The 23,223-nt window shown below is 42.8% G+C and overlaps 1 protein-coding gene across 1 annotated transcript in view; it reads right to left on the reverse strand.

The window, feature by feature from the left end:
• Positions 1 to 397: 397 nt before the first annotated feature.
• GNB1 (G protein subunit beta 1) overlaps positions 398 to 23,223 on the reverse strand; it is a 53,279-nt gene continuing 30,453 nt past the window's right edge. Inside the window, exons 4-11 of the mRNA XM_027855333.1 lie at positions 22,876 to 22,982; positions 15,127 to 15,190; positions 13,833 to 13,995; positions 12,016 to 12,082; positions 5,733 to 5,934; positions 4,444 to 4,660; positions 2,474 to 2,589; positions 398 to 2,201 (exon numbers count right to left, since the gene is read on the reverse strand). Of these exons, the coding sequence (XP_027711134.1) occupies positions 2,483 to 2,589; positions 4,444 to 4,660; positions 5,733 to 5,934; positions 12,016 to 12,082; positions 13,833 to 13,995; positions 15,127 to 15,190; positions 22,876 to 22,982 (927 nt within the window). The 3' untranslated portion in view covers positions 398 to 2,201; positions 2,474 to 2,482. The remainder of the gene's footprint in view (positions 2,202 to 2,473; positions 2,590 to 4,443; positions 4,661 to 5,732; positions 5,935 to 12,015; positions 12,083 to 13,832; positions 13,996 to 15,126; positions 15,191 to 22,875; positions 22,983 to 23,223) is intronic.

Raw genomic sequence — 23,223 nt, forward strand, 5'->3', positions numbered from 1 at the left:
TTGAAAAGTAAAATTTTTGCAGGAACTATTTTTGTTTCCCACATTTCCCAGCTGCTGTTGGCACAGATGCTAGTTTCTTTAGGTGGGGTTTCAGTTCCAGCTAATCAGTGGAAACCTGCTCCGAGCGATGGGGAAAGCCCAAGTTCTCCCTAGACGGTCCATGAGGCAAGAAATGAGAAAAAGCAAAGAGAAGCAGAATCCTAGCAGGGCACAAGTGGAGAGCGCTCTGCCAGGCTGTCTGTCTGGCCTGGGGCCCCTCGCCTCAGCAGCGGCTGACCAGACCACTGTGCCCCGCAGCCCAGCCAGGCCGCCACACTCACAAAAGCCCCCAGTGACGGCTGCTCTGCCGGGGCGGGCAGCAGACTCACAAATAACCAGGCATATATCCCAAACCCCCTCATGTCAAACTGCTTTATTACATCTTAAATAACAGTACATTTTAATATAGTATCTATCTTGCATCCAGCTTCCTTGCAGTACACTGACTTTAAAATTAAATACAAAAGGTGAAAAGGGACACAGGGTGTGGAGAGCTCTACCAGGGATTTCATGGAGAGAGAACGGGCGGGGGCAGGGGCGAGGGAGAAAGAGAGGTTTCTTTTTTTTCTTTTTGCCAAGTCCAGGCCTAACGCACGATTACAGCACATTTTTGTACAGAATGTTGCAGAAAAAACAGAATGGAGAGAAGCCACTACAGCTGCTAAGGAGGAGCACTTCTGGATACATGAGAGGGGAGGCAGTTAACAGAACAATCTACTGTCCAGACGCTGCTGCGTAATATTTTATTTGAAAAGAAAACCAGGAAAACCTGGCCATTACAAAAAGGACCATTCGATACCAAGGACTCGTTCTATGGAGGGTGGGGCGGGGCGGGGCAGGGTGGTGTGTGAAGGACTAACTGAGAGAGGACGGTCCCGCAGGAGTTACGGCTACTCCAGGGCGTGCATAGAGTCATCAGGATCCCCCAGGGGCTTATGCACAGAGTAGCAACAAGAAGGAAGTAGAGCGCAATGGTTACAACTTGAAACAGGTTATTTCTGAAAAGAAAAAAACATCTAAGGACTTAGTCCTATGTGCATTTTTTTGTTTTGTTTTTTTTTGTTTTGTTTTTTTTTTTTTTTAGCATTTCTACAGCATGCGATTCTAAGAGTAAACCCACCCAATATGGCAAACAATCAAAAATTTGTTTTTAACTTAGAAAGTTCAAGATCATTATTTCCAAAACATTGATTTGTACATCATTTCATACACAAAGAATTGACTGACTATCCAAGCACAGGACAGGCATCTCTCTGGAAAATCGAGGCTCCTGATAGTTGGGGGTGCTGGGTAGTGTTAGGGTACAGGAAATGCCCTCCAACTGCACAAAGAAACCCAAAGTAGATAAAAACTTAATTGATGGGGAGAGAGAAGCAGAAGGGGAGAGAAACGGGCGACGGATTGGAGTAAGCTACTCACAAAAGGGGAAAGGTTCTTGAAACAAGCATTCAATGTCATTGACAGCATGTGTGTGCTTGGTTACCTTACTTCTTAACGTTATTCTCTATATGCCATATTTTTGTGCAGCAACAATTATCTGAGACACCAGACAAAAAATAATAAAAAAATCAGGGACTAAATTTACATCATTAACAATCCCAGAGAGGCTGGGCAGGACCCTCTTGTTTTGCTTCATTATTGACCATAAAGTAATCTATTTAAAAAAGGAAATAAGAATGTTTTCAAAACCCTGCTACAAACATGACTTTAAATTTTGAAACCGTTATGAGATAAAACAAAGTCCTCAACTTGTGTTCACAAAACAGGATCACTGGTCTAAAATTTAAATAAAAGACAGTGAAAATCAGCTGTGGGCCTGTTTCACAATTACTCAGCCTTACCTTCTGGTGGACATTTTTATTATAGTATTTCCTTTTTATATTCGTTCAAGAAAAAAAAAAGAAAAAGAAAAAGGAAAACAATGACAATGGTCCCAAAGGAATGCACAATTTGTTTGTTTACAACCACAGAGATTCTTCTTGTAGAGGGAATTGTGCTCTTTGTTTCAGCAATAGGTGAAGGGAAAAAGATCTTGCCCTTTTGAAGTTCTGAGAGGGAGATGGAGGGGTGTCCGAGTTAGTATGGTTGGGCTGGATATGCTATCATGGTAACTCTTCCAAGGTTGGAATGGTCTTCCAGTCATGGCGGAGTCCAACTGGTATCTTAAAAGAGAGGTGGAGAAGCATTAAAAACCTGAGACTTCCACTTGAGGTGGAAGGGCAAAAGCTCCCTGGAGATAAAAACAAAACAAACCCCATGCTCCTACATGTATTTGTCTATCCCTCTATGTATTTCTGGCACACTGCTAAGGCATTTTCAAGAAACCCTGCCGTCCTATGGTCCAATCACCAGCTATAGTTTTAAAACAAACCAACAACTAGGAAGATTAGCTTGTGTCCTGTGCTGACTTGGGAAGGCAGTGAAACTGTCATACCTAGAGGTGTTAGTTCCATATCTTGAGGAAACTATCCCAGGATCCTGTGGCCACCGCCATGCCATCATCGGTCACCCCCAGGCAGCTGACGCGATTATCATGCCCAGCCAAAACACCTAGAAAGCAAAGAGAGCTTCGGTAACGGGACCCCTTAGCTGGCTCAGGCTCACTGGCCGTACAGACCTGTCAGCTTACACTCATCTGACATTCTGTAGTCATCTCAGTAAAACACCGTCCTTAGAAAACAGACAGACAGAAACAAAGCCCCAAGGCAGCCGGTACAAGCAAGGATGACTTCACTGGTTCAGGTTCAGCTGATCCAGGAGTCACCTGAGATCTGGATTTAGAGACCCAGATGAAGTTAAAATTATACTAAATTATAGTAAAATTATACTAAATTATACTGAAGTTAAAATTTATACTAAAATTATGAATTATACTAATCTCACAGATCACAGAATTCTGTATTTCACATTTATCAATCTTCAAATTGTCTAAACTATTTCCCATAACCACTAACTACCACAGGCTCATCTTCGGGATAGAAAAAGAAAAGGGGGCTCTGGAAAGCAAAAAAAAACCTTTCACCATGAAGGGAAGAATCTTAAATAACAATCTAGTTCAAGAGGATTCAAGAGTAATTGTCTCCTCCATTTACAAAAACTCACTGCACCTGCAGTGAGTGGGAGGAAAAATTTTGGAATAACAAAAAGTTGTCCTCAAGGTCACTGACATCATAATGATGGCTGGACACAGTAAATTGCTACAAATACGTTGCTAGGGAGGAAATCATCATTGAAAGTAAAAAAGGTATTTGAAGTTATATAAACGAATAGGAAGTTACATAAACAAATTCAGGTGCAAACACCCTTTACTTCAGAGTACCTAAGTAGCACTTATGTAAAAAGTAGAGCCAAGAACCCACCTATTTGTATTTGAACATTATCTATGGGAATCAATAAATGCCGGTTCATTTCAGTCTGGAGACCAACAGGCTGCTGAAGAGGGGAAGAGAAAGCTCTACCAAATCACATCCCTCCTCCGATGAGTCATTGGCGGAAGCTGCCAAAAGGGGTAACTATTCCCGGCAGCCTCAGAGAGAGGCCTCTGAGCTCGGGACTGTGATTCTCTCTCAATCCTCCTGCAGGCCCCGAAACGCCCTCTGTGGCTGAGCCAGTGGAGCCTGCAGTCAGTCAACTTTTTCAACACTCCTTACGTCCCCAGGAGTTTGCCACCACTGCTGGATGGAATTTTTACTTAGCCGTGGGGAAACTCGTGGTGGCTGGGCCTTCGGATTCACCTTCCAACCTGGTAACAAGCTCACATTTTGGATAGAAAATGTTCTGGTAACACAAGGAAACATGAAATAGGACACCTTACAGCGGGAGCTCAGCTTCACACATCATCGTTTAGAAGATTTAGCAGATTCAATCAGGTATTATTATCAATGAGAAGATGGGATTTTAATAGAGGCTGATACAGTTGAGAAAGGCGGTCTGTCCTCTCCAACTCTGACAAGAGCGGGCTGGGGACATGTGCTGGGTCAGTCAGTCAGTGTCTACTCTTAGCCATGAGGGAGTACGATGGAGGATTACACTGTTCCCTCACCATGAAAACATACCAAAGAAACTTGTTGTAAGACATTTCCACAGAATGTGGCTAGCCCTGCAGAGGGTGTCACCGCCGAACCACAAGCCACACAAATGGAAAGCCCTTCTTAAATGAAGCAGCTCTCTGGACACATCTTTCTTTTGCCAAGAATGGCCACAGGCTCAGATAACTTCGTGTGCTGCTGTTAAGCTAGCGATGCTTTTAGTTTTGTCTAACTTTTCAGAGCCTTGTGGTATAGAAGCACACCCACATTCACGTGTGGCTTACATGGTCACACTGCAGCAACTGCCAAACTGGGTTAACAAGAACCAGAGCCTAGGGGCTGAGCTGCCTGTCTCCAGGGCACCTGCGAAGCCTACCTGCTCTGTCTGCTTTAAGTGCATCCCAGACATTGCAATTGAAGTCATCATATCCAGCCAGCAGGAGGCGGCCGCTCTTGGAGAAGGATACCGAGGTGATCCCACAGATGATGTTGTCATGGGAATACACCATCAGCTCCTGGTCAGCTCGGAGGTCAAAGAGCCTACAGGTGGCATCATCTGAACCTGTGGCAAATGCATTGCCATTTGGAAAGAACTAGAGAGACAAACGAGAGCTTGATTAGGTGGTGTGTCTATCCAGATATGACATAAATAAATGCTCAGAGAGGACACTAATCGTGTGTCATGCCAGGACTGCGACAAGATGTCCAGTGGTTAGGACCGAAATACTCTCCTGCAGCTCTAAGACTTGTATGAATCAGCCTGATACCTCCCAACAGAACTTCTCCTATGATGAACAAGTCAGTGGAAAGGGGCTCAGTGAAACTGCCAGGCATCCTGCTGGAAAGCAGAGTCCCACAACTGGAGAGGTTTCCTATTTAAAGGGGATACTCCCCCCTCATAAAGTAGAACACACTGAGAGTGCTCTCACTGTAAAGGCTCTTATGAATAGATTGCTGAATCCAGTTCCTTGGACAAAAAGAATACAACAAATGGCTATTTTGACATTAAAACATAAAGTTTTTCCATACAGTTATGGTAAGAGATACAGTAAAATTCCTTTAACACAGTCATCACTAAATTAGATGGCTTTGGAAATGCCAGATAAAATATTATTTTCCCAATTATTGGTTAAGGTGTCTAAAATGGGCATTGTTTCCCACGATTAAAAAAGTAAAAAGTAATTTCTGAATCTCTAGTTTATTTCCCTCTGCAGCTCTCTAGGTAGCAACAGTTGATGAGTTTCAAATTAAACTGCACATTTTACTAAGAGCAAATGTGGTTAAAAGCTTTAGTGAAAACTGGAACACACTAATAGCAAATATAGAAAATGTGGCCATTGACAGAGGGTAAAACTAAAAAGAAGATGGAAATGTGCCATGTTCTTATAGCTGATGAATGAGGTTTCAAAAACTGGATTTCTTATTCTGAACCCTTAAACAAAAACCATTACATTCTCTACAGGCATCCAACCCATTTGTACAGCATGTTAGCAAATCTGGGCTCTTACAGTAAAAAACAGATGACCTAATACAGAAAACACTTCAAAGATGAATCAATGACATTCCCTAAGACTTCCAAGAACTAAACCTAATTGCTAACAGAGCTGGGTATGGATGACCTCATGAACACAAACTGCATTTCCCCAAACCTAAGTACATACGTACACAGATGGCGTTGATGTCAGATTCGTGGCCGGTGAAAGTTTGCCGACACATTCCTTCTCGAACGTCCCACAGTTTGGCTGAAGCATCACAAGCTCCAGAAACAAATAATCTGGTGTCAGGGGCAAGAGAAAGACTCATGACATCCCCGGTGTGCCCAGTGAAGGTGGTTGTCTGTTGGCCAGTTTCTATGTCCCACAAAGCACTGCGAAAAGAGAGGACAGGGCAGATGTTAGTCTCTACCACAAGGAGAATGCTCTGTGCTGAGTCACTTAGTACAGTTTTATTAGATTTTACTTAGAGCAGACATGTTTTCTATTATCCTCTTTTTTTAAGTGAAGAAAGGGGAAAGTATACTGCTGGGCAGTAACAGACCCACAACCACAGAATGTCAGGTTCACCTAACTTGACTCACGCTCCAACGAGAACCCATGTGGTCCTCTGGCCTCGAGAAGCTGCCCACTCTACTCACATTTCTCTTCTTTTAACTTCTACTCCCAGCTCCTACTGCTGCCTGCCAGTGGGGAGTGGGCGGGGGGCTAAGCACTTTGCCACATGTTATTGTTCAGTTGTTTTTCAGTCGTGTTTAACTCTTTGTGCCCCTATTTGGGATTTTGTTGGCAAAGATACTGGAGTGGCTTGCCATTTCCTTCCCCCATTTTATAGATGAGGAAACTGAGGCTAAGAGGGTGAAGTGACCTGTCCAGGGTCACAAAGCTAGCTAGTTTCTGAGGCCAGATTTGAACTCAGGAAGATGAGTTCCTGACTCCAGGCCCAGGGCTCTGTGCACTATGGCGCCACCTCGCTGCCCCATTCCATATGAAGCCCCTTCAAATACTGAATGAAGTTCTCACATGCCCCTTTCCTCTCCAGGCCAAACATGCCCAGTTCTTTTGATCGATTGTCACATGACTCGGACCCAAGACCAGACTCCTCTGGCTTATCTCTCTAGGATGTTCTGAGTCACTGATGTCCTTCCTAGATCATGATGCCCAGAACAGTCTGCACCTGTGGTCTTACCAAGCTCTGGCTCTCTGAATGTAGCCCAAGAGAGGGTTAGCTTTGGGGGCTGCCACAGTTCACATTTGGCTCATAGCCTACATGCAGAGGTCAATAAAATGCCCAAGTTTTTTTTCAAACAAACTGCTGTTAGCCATCTCTCCCACCTTGCACTTGTGTAGTTGATTTTTTTAGACCCAAGCATAAGACTCAAGACGAAATCCACAGGAATCAATATAATCAGATTTGGCCCAAAGTTCAGCTCCATCAAGATTGTTAGATCCCAAATCTGTCACCCAGTGACAGATTAGCTCATTTCTATGTCATTCACAAACTTGGTAAGGATGTCATGGACAATTTCCTCCACGCTTCTGATAAAACTACCTAGCAGTACAGGTCCAAGGCGCTCTAGTATCACTGTCTCTTCCGAGCTCTCAATGAACCATAAAAGAACTCTGGCCACCCAGCTACTGCTGACCCCCTCTAACAGTACAACTGCCCAGTCCACATCTCCATCTTTTCCACAAGAACAGTATGAGGTACTTCATTAAGATCCAGATAAGCAAGATCACAGCAATCTCTGAATCTAACAGTGTAGTAGTCCTGTTTAAACAAAAAACTGGGATATCTGTCCTTCAATTCTGGTACCTTTCCTATTTTCTGAAATCTCTGAATAGGGATGAGACTGTTTGGCCTCAAGAGTTTATAGAACCAAGAATGATAGATGGGAGTTTCAAAGAGGGACATTTAGGCTCGAGATCAGGAAAAACATGTGAACAATTAGAACTCTCAAGAACTAGAATGGATGGCCTTGGGAAATAGTGGAGGAATAATGGAAGGTCTTCAAGGAGTAGCTAGATGGCCATTTGTAACCTCTATTACAAGAGCGGATTCACTTTCGGGTACAGGTTGGACTAGAAGGCCATCAAGGTCCTTTCCAACTCTAAAATTTGATGGCTCTATGAAGCATCATTAATGGTGGGTAAGCAAGCACCTGCTCCAGTCCTTGCAGCCCCCAAAGCCACAGGTCATCTGAGCCAACTACCTTCTTTCCAAAGGCAGACAGGTGTTCTTACTAGTGCCTCACTTCCACTGGGACATCCTCCTTGAGACAGAAAAGGGAAGCAAAACACTGGAGCAGTTCTGCCACTTTTCTACAGTCAAAGCCTCTCGTCGAGCCTGCCTAAGCAGAGGTCCTATCCTTTCCTTTGAGATTTCTCTTCTCCAACACAGTTTAAAAGCAAGCAAACCCACTATCAAAGACCCCGTAAGCCTTACTTGCCAGGTTTGACTCTTTCAGAGCGCGAGCTCCTCTGATGCACTCTTGCAGTAATGTGTTACCCTTTTACAACTGTCCATTTTCTGTAGATGAGAGTTTGGTATTGTGGTGAAGAGAAAGGGATCGGAAAGAATCAGGAAGACCTGAGTTCAAATCCTGCCTCAGACTGTGTGTTTCTAGGTCGGTCATTTAACTTCACTTTCCTCATCTGTAAAATGGGGATAGCAATAGCCCCTACCTCATAGGTTGTTACGAGAATCAAATGAGGCAAACTAACTCTAATTACTATGATGATGAGGACTATTACATGCCTTTATAAAACCTAAATAGTTAGTGGCTCTCTGTGTATACACGACAGCCTTTTCAGAAAACAGTCTTTCCTCCTGAAAATCGTTTCCCTTCGAGTCTTCAGTTGTTTCCTGTCTCTGCTGGAGAATCCTAGTTCACGGGCCCTTCTCTCCCTTTCCTCTGACCATCTGCAATCCATCCTTCCCAAATGCAGGGTGCACGCCAGACTATGTCCGCAGGTCACTCCCTCCTCACCCCCAAGGTTTCCACCCTAGCAACCAGTTTCTTCCTGATAGTGAGAATCAGAATAGAATTTGGCCTAAGTAGATTTTCTACCTTTTGAAAGTTGAAATTATCACTAAGGTTAAGTCAAAAAGTTATCAGCTACTCTGCTTTCAGCAAAAAGAAGAGAATTTCAGCAGATGTCTGGGAACTGAAGACCCAGTGAAATCAACCCTTAGCCTCTGTGCTGGATTGGTGAACTGTTTCCCAAACTTCTCACTTATTTCCCCTTCGTCCAAGTGATTTCTAGTTTACTCTGATGGCCCTCCATCTCCACCCCACATTCTCTTGTTTGAATCTTAAAAAATTTTCTTCCATGAATACAACTTCTTAATATATAATGCCACCTACTACCCCCAGTCTGTCTTATCATGTTTCTTTTCTTTTTTTTGCGAGGCAATTGGGATTAAGTGACTTGCCCAGGGTCACACAACTAGTGAGTTATCATCTGTCTGAGGCCTGATTTGAACTCAGGTCCTCCTGACTCCAGGGCTGGTGCTCTATCCACTGTGACACTTAGTTGCCCCTTATCCTATTTCTTTTGAAAAAGGCATCTCCATCCAGTCTCCCCCAAAGTCTCAGTAAAATCTGTGATAAGAAGACGAGGCTAAATTTATCTCTTTGCATTAGGACCTACAGCTAACTTTGCTTGTCACCTAAAATTGATGAGAATATATAAAAACACCAGAGGTCATGCATTTTGCTAGGGGATCCTTTCTTCTTCCCATGTGGAAGATCTACATGGGCAGTTTTCCCCCTTTTTGATAATTTTCAGGTTAAAGCCCTTTTGATCGGATTTGCAGGGTACCAGGCCGAGACTGTCTCACCAGCCTTGCACAGGAGCCTGTCATCCCTATCTTTTATGATGTAATCCAGAAATCCAAATCCGATTCTCAGAAGCCTGAGAACATCTTTTTAGTCAGACATTCACTTTCCAAATCAGCTTTTCTCCATGACATTCCTTGCTTCCAACAGATGGCAGAGATGAGAAGACTACCCACGGCTTTACGGCCTCCAGCTTCTTGCCCCAATAACCTTTGGCGATGCTTTCTAGGCTGCTCCTGGCACCATAACTTTCTGCTCATGTCAAATGCCAGAAATGGAGTCATCTGGTTTTGACTAAATACCACCCCTACCCCCTGGAAGAAGCCTATGTCTCTGTGTTGGGTGGGTTAACAAATGGCTGCGTTGGTATTTCCCAGGCACCCCCAACCACCGTCTGCTCTTCCCCTCCGACCCTTAGTGGGTGACCTCTCGCCTGATGGGTCCAGTGGCCCCTCTTGGCTCTGTAGGATAGCCTTCCCCCCTTACCTCCCAGCGGGGGCCAACTTTTTCCTTTGCCTCTTCAGGTCCTTTTTATATATATCCCCCTGCCCCTCTTCCAGTTTCAGGGTCAAACTGTTCCACCATCTCTGATAACCTGAAGCATGAGGCAGTCCCCTAAGTCCCTTTACCGTCTCTCTTAGGGAGACCTCCCTTCTTCCCTGCACTTTGAAAATAGGAGGAAACAGTCACTTGGCTTCGGCAGAAAGACAAACATCACACATTTGATCCAACCTATAGACACTTCTACTCACTGTTCACAGTGAGACCCGAAATCAATCTCTCAAACTGCTCACGTGCTTTTACAACAACCTGACGTAACATCTTCACACCTTTTCATCACTAGTTAACAACTTGGTCATTGCCTTATGTTCTTTGGGAACCATTAACAATTGCATCTATACTGTGAAGAGTTGGTTGGGCAGCTAGCGGGTGCCTCAAAGTACAGAGCGTTGGGCCTTAAGTCAGGAAGACCTGGGTTCAAATCCAGCTTCAGACACTTACTATCTGTGTGACCCTGGGCCAGTCACAAATGGAGATCATAACAGCACCTATCTTTCTGGGTTGTTGTGAGGAATAAATGAGGTATTTGTGGACTTCTTTCTTTTTTTCCCCAAGGAGGAAGGAAAACGTCTAATTCCGAATCCTTTCAGTAACAGACTCCACGAGTTGGAGACATGTGCATTAACCAAGAAGTGCCGAACTGTCGACGTGGGGCTTCAGGGGCCCACAGAAGCGGTGGCCGTCTCATGGGTCTGACAGACACTCAGATCTCCCTTCCTCCCCACTGACTTCCCTGTTGTCTTATTCTGTACAGCTCATAAAATCCTTACCAACTTCTGACAGACTCCAAGAAAGACGTACACTCCTGAACAAATGACTCAGACATCGCTACTACCTGGAAGGAAACGGCTAAGACTGACGTCTTCCCCAAAGAACAAGCTTAAACCTGGTGCAACAAGGCCCGTGCCAGCAAGCCCTTCAGGCTGGCCACAGGAGAGATGGAGATGTGCACATTCTAGGCTGAGGTCAAGTGGCCCAAACTCAGTGCCATCCCACAGAACCTGAGACTCTCGGATTATAAGAAGGAAACAACCTATTTCTGGGATTCAGAAGTCACTCATATGGGAGCCCCTTTTAATATCAGTTTCTACAAAACAAGTTTTCTTAGAGTGGGGTCTTCTGCCCCCTTCCCCCAAAGGACTTACTGATGCTTTGTTTCTGTATCAGCTGCTTCAGGATAAACCTTTCCCACCTGGCCCTGAACTGGACTCTCTCCCTCGTTAACAACAAAATTCAATAATGTAAAACTGGCCATGAGTCCGACATCACGCTCCTGTGACTACAACCCTGTCCTCCGCCCTCCGCCTTGCCCCTCACTAAGACAGAAGGCACGTATGATAATCTCTACAGCCGAGATTGGTCATTGTTCTTCTGCTTTTTAAGAGAAACCAAAAGTAATATACAGCTTTTAAAAAATACTTTAGAAAAAATTAGTTTTCACAAAATCTCATCTTACAGAATTAGTGATGTTATTTCCCAAGTTGTACTTTGGTAAAGAAAACTAAGTAAACTGAATAGGTCACTTCATTTTAATGGCAAAGAAATTTCTGTTAACATTAATTTTGCTATTCTAATTGTGTTACTGAGTGCAACAAGTAAATGAAAAAAAATGTGACCCCTTCCCCAGCAGGCTCTGGTACCTCCACAAGGCTGAATGATTATGCAAATTTAGAAATTTGGTGAAATTGGATACAGCCTCATCTTGAGTTCTTGAGCTCTCAGTGCGTATCATAGGGACAAGATTAAGTAAAGCAGTTTCTTGAATTTATTTTATCCCTCAGCTCATTGGTTACCATAAAGGGCTGGGATCAGACCCTACAGAAGGTGGTCTCTCCTGCCACTCCTCCAGAGGACTCCACCTATTTACTGCAGTGACTCATGTGTGAAAATAAAGGAGATTTTGCATTGCCCAACAGTTCACATGTCCCAAGTTTCATTACTATTTATATATGTCAAACTTTAGATTTCATGGCCCTGTCTACAAAGCCTGGAGCCCCAGGTCGCACACCAAAGAGACAGATGAGAAGCGCCTTGTCAGGGCCTGCCACTCACCAAGTGGTGTCTCCAGAGCTGGTGACAATTTGATTATCATCCAGGAAGCGGCAGCATGACAAGTAACCTGGAAAACAGAGCACGAAGACTGAAAGTCAGAGCAGAACCCACACCTCTGGGAAAAATGTTTATGAAGATTTAGAGCAAATCCAAGGCTTTGGTGTGCAAAGGTTTTCTATGCAATTGCTCAGTTCTATAGTTCAAAGTCTTAAGGTCATTATTATACTACTACAGACAAGATTTCTATTTCTTTTTGTATGCCCTAGGCACAGTTAAAAAAATACCCCCCCCCCCCCAAAACCCAACCAACCAAACACACAACACAGTATTTATTCCTGGGGCAGAAGCTAGTTTTGATCTAGGCAAATGGTGATCTGCAGAATTAAGGTAAGAGAGGTAAGATTACCCAAGGTCTGCTGAATACCAGGATAAAATAAAATTTAAATTAAATTTATCCAAGAAAAAATACATTATGTATATACATATTTTTGGATGTGATATACACACAATGTCCTTTGATTTTAACTACACAAAAAGGAGTAAATACATTCACAAACACACACCAATTTTGGAGCCATTCTAAACTCTGAATCCCATTGCCCCAGTATTTTGGATCCCCCCTGCCTCAATACCATTTTTCCATTTTTTTCCTCCACTTGTGTGGCTGGCCCCTTTTCCACTGTAGACACACTCTCAGCACGTGGACGGCTGCTGTAGCCAGCCCCCACCTCTGTCTCTCTGCCTTTTGCCTTTCCCCCTCTCTAAACATCCTCCATGCCACGTCTTGTGTGATGTTCCTGAAGCTCAGCTTGGACCAGGTGGCCCTTGGCTTCATAAGCTCCAATGGCCCAGACTTTAGGATCAAATACAGGCTTCTGACACCTATTAGTCCCCTTCCTGCCCAGTTCTCGCTGTTCCCAGCCTTATGAATCTTCCTGTCTTCCCTCTATGCTTTTGCCTGGAATATATGTTTTCCTGATCCTGGCCTCTTACACTTCCTTACTTCCTTCAAAACTCAGCTGAAGTCCCACCTTCTGAGCAGATGATGTAAGGTCTACCCTGATCTCCCCCTTTAAAGAGCTTTACCTTGTATCATTCTGCATCTTCTGTGTATGTGTGTGTGTGTGTGTGTGTTTGAGGGCAAAGACTATTGTATCCCCAGAGCCTTGCACTTAGTAGGTTCTTAATAAATGTGTGTCAACTGACTGTAAGAACCATCGAGCTATATTGGTGTCACACTACTTAGGGAAAGTGATTTTGAAGGATGGGGAAGAATACTAAATTCTCATATGAATGAACTAGTTTCCAGTGAGTAATAATTTCTATATATTAGAGCTGTGTAGTTTCTGAAGCATGTGTGATCAAAACGCCTCTGAAAATGGTTTCTTTAGATCACCTCCACATCCTGTACCCAGAAGCCTCCTCTTCAAGAAGACACACATTCCAACTGTTCCCTTCCAAATCCTAGCCAGACACCTCAGCTCTTCATCCAGTTACCACTCTTTTCAAGTTTATTATGAAACAAGGCAGAGTGAAAATTTCAAATTACTGAATTTAAACGGAACACCCTAGTTGTAGGTCAGGGTACACAGTGCAGATGACTCAAGTTCAACCCGAGGGTCCCTTTTCACTTTTAGTGACGTATTCTGGAGAGACTTGATTTATCTTCATTTAATTCCTACTTTTCCTTGTACCTGAACACACTATCAGGAAACCAAAGGTAAAAGCAACGTCTGAAGAATGCAACGCACCAAAGACAACATAGGAATGAGATTACTAGCCAGCCCTAGTTTGGGGTAAAAATAAAGACCCCTCACCTGTGTGCCCAGCCAGCTCACGACTCACGCGCACATTTCCCTCACGAGTTTTCAGATTGTAAATGGAGCAGATGTTGTCAAGCCCACCACAGGCCACGTAGTTGCCAGAAGGTGCATATGCACAGGTCATGACCCAAGATGAACGCAGAGGAATGGCATGGACCTTAGAACGACAGGGACAGATTTTATGTCTCCTTTTTGGCTCTTACTTTATAGTAGGAGGCAGCAGAAAAGAAATGTGTAAGTATGCCTACCACAAGGATCAAAAGTACCTTGAGGATCACCTGTACACACAGTCAAATTAAGCAATGATTTGATTCACATTTCAGTGCGGTCTGCACATTAGTGGAGAAGCCAATTTAGATCTACAAGTCTACAAAAAAGCAAGCTAAAGCTCAACAGAGTGCCCCTGACTACCACTCTACGGACCCAATAGCACTGTTTCTTTGGTGCATCAACATGAACAATGAATGTTACCAATATGAGCAATGACACGGCAATGAATTTTGTTTGCAGATTTAATGTTTTGTTACAAAACACGGCACTTGTCCTTAAGAGCTCTTATAAAAGCTTTAAAAACTTTCTGGGGGTATTACATGTCAATTTTATGACATCTTAAAAGAACCTAAAATTTCAACTTTGTATTAAATTTTGGAAGTGGATATGATCCTTGCCCCTCTGCGCCCAGCATTTTTCAAGAATAAAAACCGTCTTCTTTTTTTTTTTAAATTTTCTTTTTGGCTAGGCAATGGGGTTAAGTGACTTGTCCAGGGTCACACAACTAGTGAATATCATGTGTCTGAGGCCGGATTTGAACTCAGGTCCTCTTGACTCCAGGGCTGTTGCTCTATGCACTGAACCACCTAGCTGCCCATGTCTTTCTTTAAATACTAAATTTCGGATTGTATTTTTCGGCCCATATGCTCTTCCGCCTACTTCTGTAAGCCGAGCCCCAAAGCGGTCCCCATTTCCCTTGGTCAGAACAGCCCTGGGAAGGTGTGCTGGGCAGTCTCATCTCTGTGAGATGCTCCTGTGGCTGACGCCCATGTGGCTAAAAGCAACTGTAAAAACCTCATCACCTTCAAGGCTCCAGTGACTCTACCACTGTAGATTTAGGTGGGGAGGGAGGGGGAGAAAAATTTAAAACTCAAAAGCTTATGGAAGTGATTGTTGATAATTCAAAATAAATTAATTAAAAAAAAAAGATAAAGATTTTATTTGCACGGCAATAAGCCAACGAGTCTATTCTGCAGAGCAGAGAACTGAGCCGCCATGTTGTCTTGGTCTCCCTCACCTTATTTGTGGTGTAGCTATCCCAAATGATGAGCTTGCCATCTTGGGAGGCACTGACTAGAAGCCTGGAAGAAAAACACAAGGTAAACATATGTGAGTACCACAGTAGCCAAGAAGGGGCAGCTCATTCTTACTTCAGGGGGAAAAAAGAATACAACTAGAACATTCTATACATCTATTAGAACATCTGAATCCTAGGAACCTTTATGATTTAGACAAGCTATCCTACCAAAGGGAAGAGAGATCTTCACAAGTCATATTGTATTCCTTGTAATTTGGGCCCACTATGCAACGTAATTTGTTTTTTTTTTTTTTCTTTTAAAAACTCTTGACATCTTTTGTTTGTCAGCTGCTGACATTTCTCCATATTGTACACCGTCACCTCCCTCTTCCAGAATTATTTTCTATGTCAGAATTTTTTCTTTGGAGGAGAGAGATGTTGGAAGTCATCATTATTCAGTCAGAATGGGTAAAGCTTTGAACACTTCTAGTATGTTTTTGTGCACTTGGGAAATAGCATTGTTGTTTTGAAAGACATTCTATACAGGTAAAACATTTGAAATACGTTTAAAGACAGAAATAGTTTTCCTTTAAGAACTTTGTGCTAGTCTCCAGGAAAACAAAGACAAACTACTATACTGTTGGTGACACTATGAAATGTGGAAAGTAGTTTACACTTATCCTAGAAGAGTTAAAAGGTCTATAGTCTGACACAGAGGTCCCACTTCTGGGCATAGAAAGTCAAATATGTATCTCAAAATATTCACAGCAGGAACAGAATAAATATCTATACCCCTGGGGAACAGCTGAACAAATTGTGGTACATGATGAAAATGCAGAATTCAGAGAAGCCTGGGAAGGCTTCTGCAAGCTGGGGCAGAGTCCAGGGGACAGAACTGTAGGATCACAGAATCACACATCTGGAGTGGAGAGGGCCTCTCAAGGTCACAGAGTTCAGAGCAGGAAATCTGAGGCCCAGGAATGGTCAGTGATTTGCCCAAACAGTAGCTTACAGGTAGAGAGCAGGAGAGGCAGGTAGGATTCGAACCCCAATCCTCTAACCACAGACCCAGGGTTCCTCCTACTGTTACTACAGCTGCTTCTTCTGCAACTACAATGCAGATGGAAAGAACAGAAAACTGAACCACAACTTCTAGTTTTAATCCAACCCTGGCCATGGAGAAGCCCCAAGATAACACTTTCAAAGTGAAGAATTACGGGTAAGAGGAATATTGAGTACCTCTCAGACATGGCTAATGTATCGATCACTTGCTGACCTGCCTTTTCCTTCCTTCTAAAACTTTGTTATAAGCAACGGCTTGCTGGGGAGAAGAGCAAGCCAGGCTGTAGCCAGAAAGGAAGATGAGCTGAAGACAAAAGGTGTGCCAAGACGCAGCACCATCGGCTGAATAGGTTAGAACCCCAAATTCTGAATACCCAAGTAGAATCAATTCTGACCAGGGCATGTCTTTCCTCAGAACTGGGAGGGAAAGTGCTTTGTAAACAACCAGGTCCATGCAGATGAACTGCGTGACTCAAAACTGCTGGGGTCAGACATCTTCTGAGAACCAGTAAACTAGGTATCAACTAAAATTCATTAAAGTTTTGAGACCTACATACACACTTCCAAGGCCACAGGCAGTAGAAAATCCTGAGTGCCTAATTCTCTGTCCCATTCTGACACAGTTAAAGACTAGATACAGAAGGAGTAAGCTTTCAGGCTTCCGAATGTCTCCTAACAATAAGCTCTTTCTGAGAACAATTTTAATCATGCTTTTTTCCTCCCTCTGGGTAATTGTGCTAATTACCAATGTGACTTTCTTGATGAACAGTTCAATTATACAGGTTTGGGATTTATATGCTGAAAGATTTGTAGCATCCTTGCTGGGCAATGAATTTTGAACTGAAATTGCAATTTATTTAAAAAAATTTTTTTTATGGCAGTATTAGACAAGACCCTTTAACACAAATGTATATCTAGGTCAGAAGAGATCATTGCTACCTCATCATTCTTTGAATAAATATGTGAGTCTTTTAAGGAATACTGAAAAGGATTTGATGTCAGGTTTATTCAGAGTGCTTATTTGAAGAAGACCACAAGATTTTATCATTCAGGTTTTTATCATTTAAGTCACAAGACCCATTTGTCTACCTGCGTGACTACTTTGGTAGACGTTGTGACTAGGAGCAGGAGAAAAATCTGTTATGATTAACCTTAAAACAGACCTAAAAATTACTTGGGTCTTTGTGTACAATCTGAAATTTACTCATTTATCCCAGTGTGCAAATTTTAGATTATTTCCCAAAGTTGTTTGGTAGGGGTCATATTTCAATGCTACAACATGTGGAAAATTAGCTCTTAAAGATAAAACTCCTGAATAAGAGAAAGTCACCCATGCATTACTCATGAAACAAGATAAAACCAAGCCTCTAGTCTTCAAAGTTACATTATAGACTTTAAGCTGTTATTAGTTCACAGAAGGACAAAACTTCAGAGCTGGAAGGTACTTCAGTGGTGATCAGGCATGACCTATAACCAACAAAGAAGGCCACGCTATAATACAATGCTGAGCTTGCCTTGGCTTGTGGAACTCCCAGGAGAGAGGAAAGTCTACTACTTTGGAGACCCTTAATTATTAGCACGTAGTCTCATTCCTGTTGGGCTTTTTGCAATTTCTACTTACTGCTCTTGGTTATGTTTGCTCAGCCCTGTCACCTGTCCCCAAAGTTACTACAATGGCATCATACCTGGTGTCCCGCCTCCAGCCCAGCCCCCACCATCATCCACTCAGCTGCCAAAGAGATTTTCCTTAAGGTCTGACTATGGCATCTCCCACTCAATAATCTCCTCTAGGATAAAACATAAACTCTGCTTAGCATTTAAAGCCCTTCACAACTTGGCCCTAAGCATCCTCATTGGGCATTCCTCTTTCCCCTCACTCTTCCATCTAGATAGCCCAATTGGCCTTCTCGCTGTTCCCATCTCTGCCTCAGAGAATCATCATCATAACAGCTAACATTTCTGTAGTGCTTACAGATATTTCATCTTCGCAACAATCCTGCAAGCTAGATGCTATTATTATCCCCGTTTTACCGCTGAGGAAACTGAGGCTAACAGAGGCAAAGTGCCTTGCCCAGGGTCACCCATCTAGTGAGTGTCTGAGGCCAGACTTAAACTCAGATCTTCCAGACTCCAAGCACAACCCTCTTTGCACTGTGGTACCCCACCCCACCCCAAAATGCCCGCAGATATCTATTATTCTTCCTTCATGCTGTAGCTCAAACACCTCCTTCTGCATTTGACTTCTCCTGACCCCCTTCCACTGCCTGGCTCTTTAACTGTGTCCTCTCCATTTGTCCTTCTGTATTCTGTACTGGTCTTCCCCTCCATCTGAATGGAAGCTCCCTGAGGAGAGACTGTTCTCTTGTTCAGTGCACACTCAGCACGGCATCCTCCCTTTTTCTTCCTGTCTGTCTGTTCCCACGTGTCCAGTTCTTCCAACTTATCTTCATGGAGTGTGAGGCCCTTCCCTATCAGCTATCATATTAATAATACAAAGTACATGTCTCCACCAAATAAATTTTTACTGTAATTTTTCCTTAGCTCAGGCACAAAAATACCAAAAGTATTTCTATGCACAGGTGTAATAGTGTCGCTCTGCTCTTTTTAAATTAATCTTCTTTTGTGGCATGATAAAATTCTATACTACCTTACTTATAAGTACAGTGCTGAGAATTAAAACGACCTAAAGAGAGAAAATCAGCCCATTTTCATTAGATCAGGAAAGTTACCTTCAGTGCTGTCTACTAATTAGAAATACCCTTAATACCTACTGACTAACTGAAGAGGGTAGAAGATCCTAATCTCTTTATTCTTCTTGAAGGTGAGGAAACACAATCCTGCTAATCTCCAATCAGGAAACCATGTCTGACAGGTATTTAAGAATGTAGCCTTTCGGGGGCCTCAGTTTCCTCATCTGTAAAATGACAAGTCTGGATAAACTCCGTATCTAAATTCATGATCCTATATGCTATAACCAATTTTAATGGCCATTACTAAAAACAGTTACACCTCAATGATCCAGAATTCAGTTTATCTTGAAGCCCTATCAGGAACACTATATAGTAAGCAAATAAAAAAAGGCTTATCAGATAAAACTGAGGTCTAAATTCTTGTACTTACTATTTGGAGAGCTTCCTCACATCCTACTTATTCTTAAATTATACATAATTCTGAAACAGCCTGGTTATTAGACAATGAATAATAACTAGTACTTTCCTTCCCCTGGAGTGTAAGTCAAGTATGATTATGCCCATTCTTCAGATGAGAAAACAGAAGCTCTGAAGAATACGTGATTCGCCCATGATCATGGTGGCTAAGGCAGAATCTGAACCCAGTTCTCCTCGACTGAAGTTTAGTGTTCCCACCCACTATTCTTCACAATCACTCCCAGAAAAGCACCAAACTTTGTGTCCCACTGCCTCTGTCTCAGTCAGGTCTGCGTCCTTATCACGGCCTTCCCTTTGTTCATGGCCTGCCCCTCGCCTCCCTACAAAGCTGAGGAACTCTTCAAGGTCCAGCTCCAACACCATCTACTCCATGAACCCTCCCTTCTCTGACTGCTCCAAACCACAATGATCTCTCCTTTCTCGGGAGAGTACTTACTAACTCCGTACATGTTTCCTACCTGGGATCGGAAGGTTCCTGAAGAAAGAGGCTGTGTTCATTTTATTCTCCCCCACCCTCCTTAACCTACCATGAATCCAGGGAAATAAAAATGAGAAACTGAGAGACTTTTCATTATGCTGCCACATGAGCAAACAAGAGTTAACACACCAAAATATCCAAGGGAGGGAAAAAAAATTCAAAAGGCTGACACTAGTACCTGGGGAAAAAAACCAGTTGCCTAGGTCTGTTTAGTTTTAAGGACCAAAGCCCTGACTGACTGCATCACTGTGTAGGTAAGATTACTGGCTCCGATGCTCACCATTCTAGCTCATGGGCTCTTAACCTGGGGGCCATGGATAGATTTCAGGGGGCCTGTGAACTTGGATGGAGAAAATTTTTTTATGTGTTTCTTTCACTATCATTGGTTTCCTTTGTAATCCCCTCTATTTTATGCATTTTCATTATTGTTGAGATGGGGGTCAGAGATTTCATCAGATGACCGCCAAAAGGTTCCATGACACCAAAAGGTTAAGAACCTCTGGTTTAATTTCTAACTTCTAATTTGCTATTTCTAACCTGCCCTGGGCTTGGCTGAATTGTTAACCCATGAACCAGCCTGACAATTTTTGGTGGATGACTCTACTTCCATTCCATTTATTGAAGATTTTGAAAATGTCAAGGGTAATTTATGCTCAAGTCATGCTGCCAGATGTGAAAGGTTATACTTAGAGGGAATGTATTAAATTCAGGTCTAAAATCTAAGCTTTCTTCCGTTGATTTCAGAGCATTATTATAAAATAGATGTAAATGTGACCACGGTGTAGGCCTGATACATTCTAAATGACTTTCCTAAAAACATTTAATATCAGTCTCAAATATTACCTGTGTATTGAAATCCCATGGACAAAAATGAATATCAATAGATTAAAACTTTATTCTGGGAAGAGAAGATTATACAATTTGTATAGAAATTTTTCTCAAATTCGTGATTCCTGTCCTCATTTTAATGACCCTACTGAACAGATTCTAACTTTTCCTCAGTGAATATCATGATGAATCTCAATTCTTAAACTATCAGAGTAATATTCAAGGACTCTCAGTGATCTGGTAGAGTTCACACTCCTGCATAATCACAAAATAACAGATTTTATTATAGATGAGAAGTTCAGACAAACTCATGAGTGGCAGATCTACAAGGAGTTATGGGCAATCAGGATGTTTCAGGAAAACTTCCCAATCCTCTGAGCTTAACATTAAGAATGCTGATCCTGAGAATACAAACCTGGATGGACCATAAGGATTAGAAACCACAAGAACAATTCTTAGGATTTTGAAATAACTGCAGAATTAAGACCAATTAAAATGATGTAAAAATGCATATCCCCACCGAGCTCCCTCTTCACTTTGACTTTCGAACCCCGTGTCATCATTAAGGGATCCATTAGAATGCGGGACAATAAAATATGCCGTATAAATGAAGCAAACACCACATATCGAGATTTCCAAAGAAAAGATTTTACACAGCTAAACAACAGGACAGATCAGTGTAGAACACAGACACTGACACATGCAGGGCAAGGACCACCAAACACAGTGCAGTGTTTAGAGAACAGTGTAAACCTCAGGATCACTTCACTGGGAAAGGCAGAAGAGATGGAACTTCAAGCCTCAAAGATGGAAGGAAGGGGAGAAGAGAGGAAGAATTTATTAAGCTCCTATTACGTGCCTGGCATTCTGCCATGAGCTTTATAAATATTATCTCGTCTGAGCTCCACAAAAACCCTGGGAGGTAGGTGCTGTTATGACCTTCATTTTACAACTGAGAAAAATGAGGCAGACAAGTTAAGTGACTTTCCCAGGGTCACACAGCTAAACATCTGAGACTCAATTTGAATTCAGACCTTTCTGACTCCAAGCCCAACACACTGCACCAACAAGCTGCAGAGACCTGACAGTTTTGGACTGTACAGACAGGAACCTGAAAAGGGATCTGAGGACAAAAGGGTTAATGAACGGGTCAGTGTGAGATAAACAAAAGATTAAAAAAGAAAAAGACGACAACAAATGCTGGCCTTAAATAGAAACTAATGTATATAATGTGATGTATTTATGAAATTTCCTTCTTATGGGAAGAAAAAGAGAAAATGAACATGGAACATTAATTAGAAGGATTCTTAGTGGCCATCCAGTTCAACCTACCCCCAAGCATTATTTCTACAGCATCTGACAAGAATCTTAGCATCATTTTGATTCTTAGGCTGAGGAAGACTACATATTGAAATCACCTCAAATAACAGGGAATTTGGCAGGAGGGAATCATTCATTCTGTCCCTAACCTTTCCATAACACCCAAATCTTGAAGGTTATAACTTGCTCAAAAACTAGCTCAGCTTAAATCTGAAGTGAGAATTCAATTTAGTAAGCATTTATTAAGTGTCTACAAAGGCCTGTGCTAAGCACTAATACAAAGAAAGGCAAAAAAGAGTCCCTACATCAAGGTAAAGCCTAACGGGGAGACAACGTGCCAATAACTATGAAAAAACAAGATATATACATGTGGCGTGAAGTAGCATTAAGGGGAAATTAGGAAAGACTTCTTATAGAAGATAGGTTTTTAGCTGGGACTTCAAGGAAGTTAGGGAAACTAGGAGATGGAAATGGAGGGACAAAATTCCAGTCCTGGGCAGCTAGTGAATAGTCCTGGAAGGAGGCTGGTGTCACTGGATGTTAAGAGTATGTGGAAGTGAGTAAGGTTTAAGAAGACAGGAAAGGTAGGAAGTGGTCAGGTCATAAAGAGCTTAAGCCAAAGAGAGGGTTTCATTTTTTGGTCCTGGGGTTAAGAGAGAGCCACCAGAGTTGAGTGATTAATCCCGGGGAGTTAGACTAGACAGCTGAGTGGAGGAAGGACTGGAGAGGAGAGAGACTTGAGGCACCAGGGTGATGGCAGTGCCAGAGGAGGGAAGGGGCTATATGAGAGATGTTGGGGAAGGTAGAACCAATGAAACCCACTGGATGTGGTGAGGGGTGGGAGTGGGGAGGCAGAGAGAGTGAAGAGTTGAGAATGATCACAGCCATACATACCTGGAATCAGTGCCCCAATGCATTGCATAAATTTTAGCCAAGTGCCCCCTCAGCGTTCTTCTGGTGCGCATTTGGATCCGACCCACTGGATCAATGTTGGCTGTGATCTACAAAAGAAAATGGTTCTAAATCACAATTGGGAGAAAAAAGAGGTCTACCACCTAATCGCCATTTCAGTCTCTGGCTCAGGCTGTGCTTACTAACTGCTTAGACTGAATGGCTGCTACCCCAGTTCTGGTAGAGTCCCCAACTTTGCTCTAATCAGCCCTGCAATCCTCTCTCTCAGTCATCACCTCTACACTGGCTCAGCAGCTGCCACATCTTCCAGGTCCTGCTTGCTGGGCTCTG

The sequence above is a fragment of the Vombatus ursinus genome, unplaced genomic scaffold (genome assembly GCF_900497805.2).
Source record: "Vombatus ursinus unplaced genomic scaffold, bare-nosed wombat genome assembly UNPS02010822.1, whole genome shotgun sequence".
Taxonomy (NCBI): domain Eukaryota; kingdom Metazoa; phylum Chordata; class Mammalia; order Diprotodontia; family Vombatidae; genus Vombatus; species Vombatus ursinus.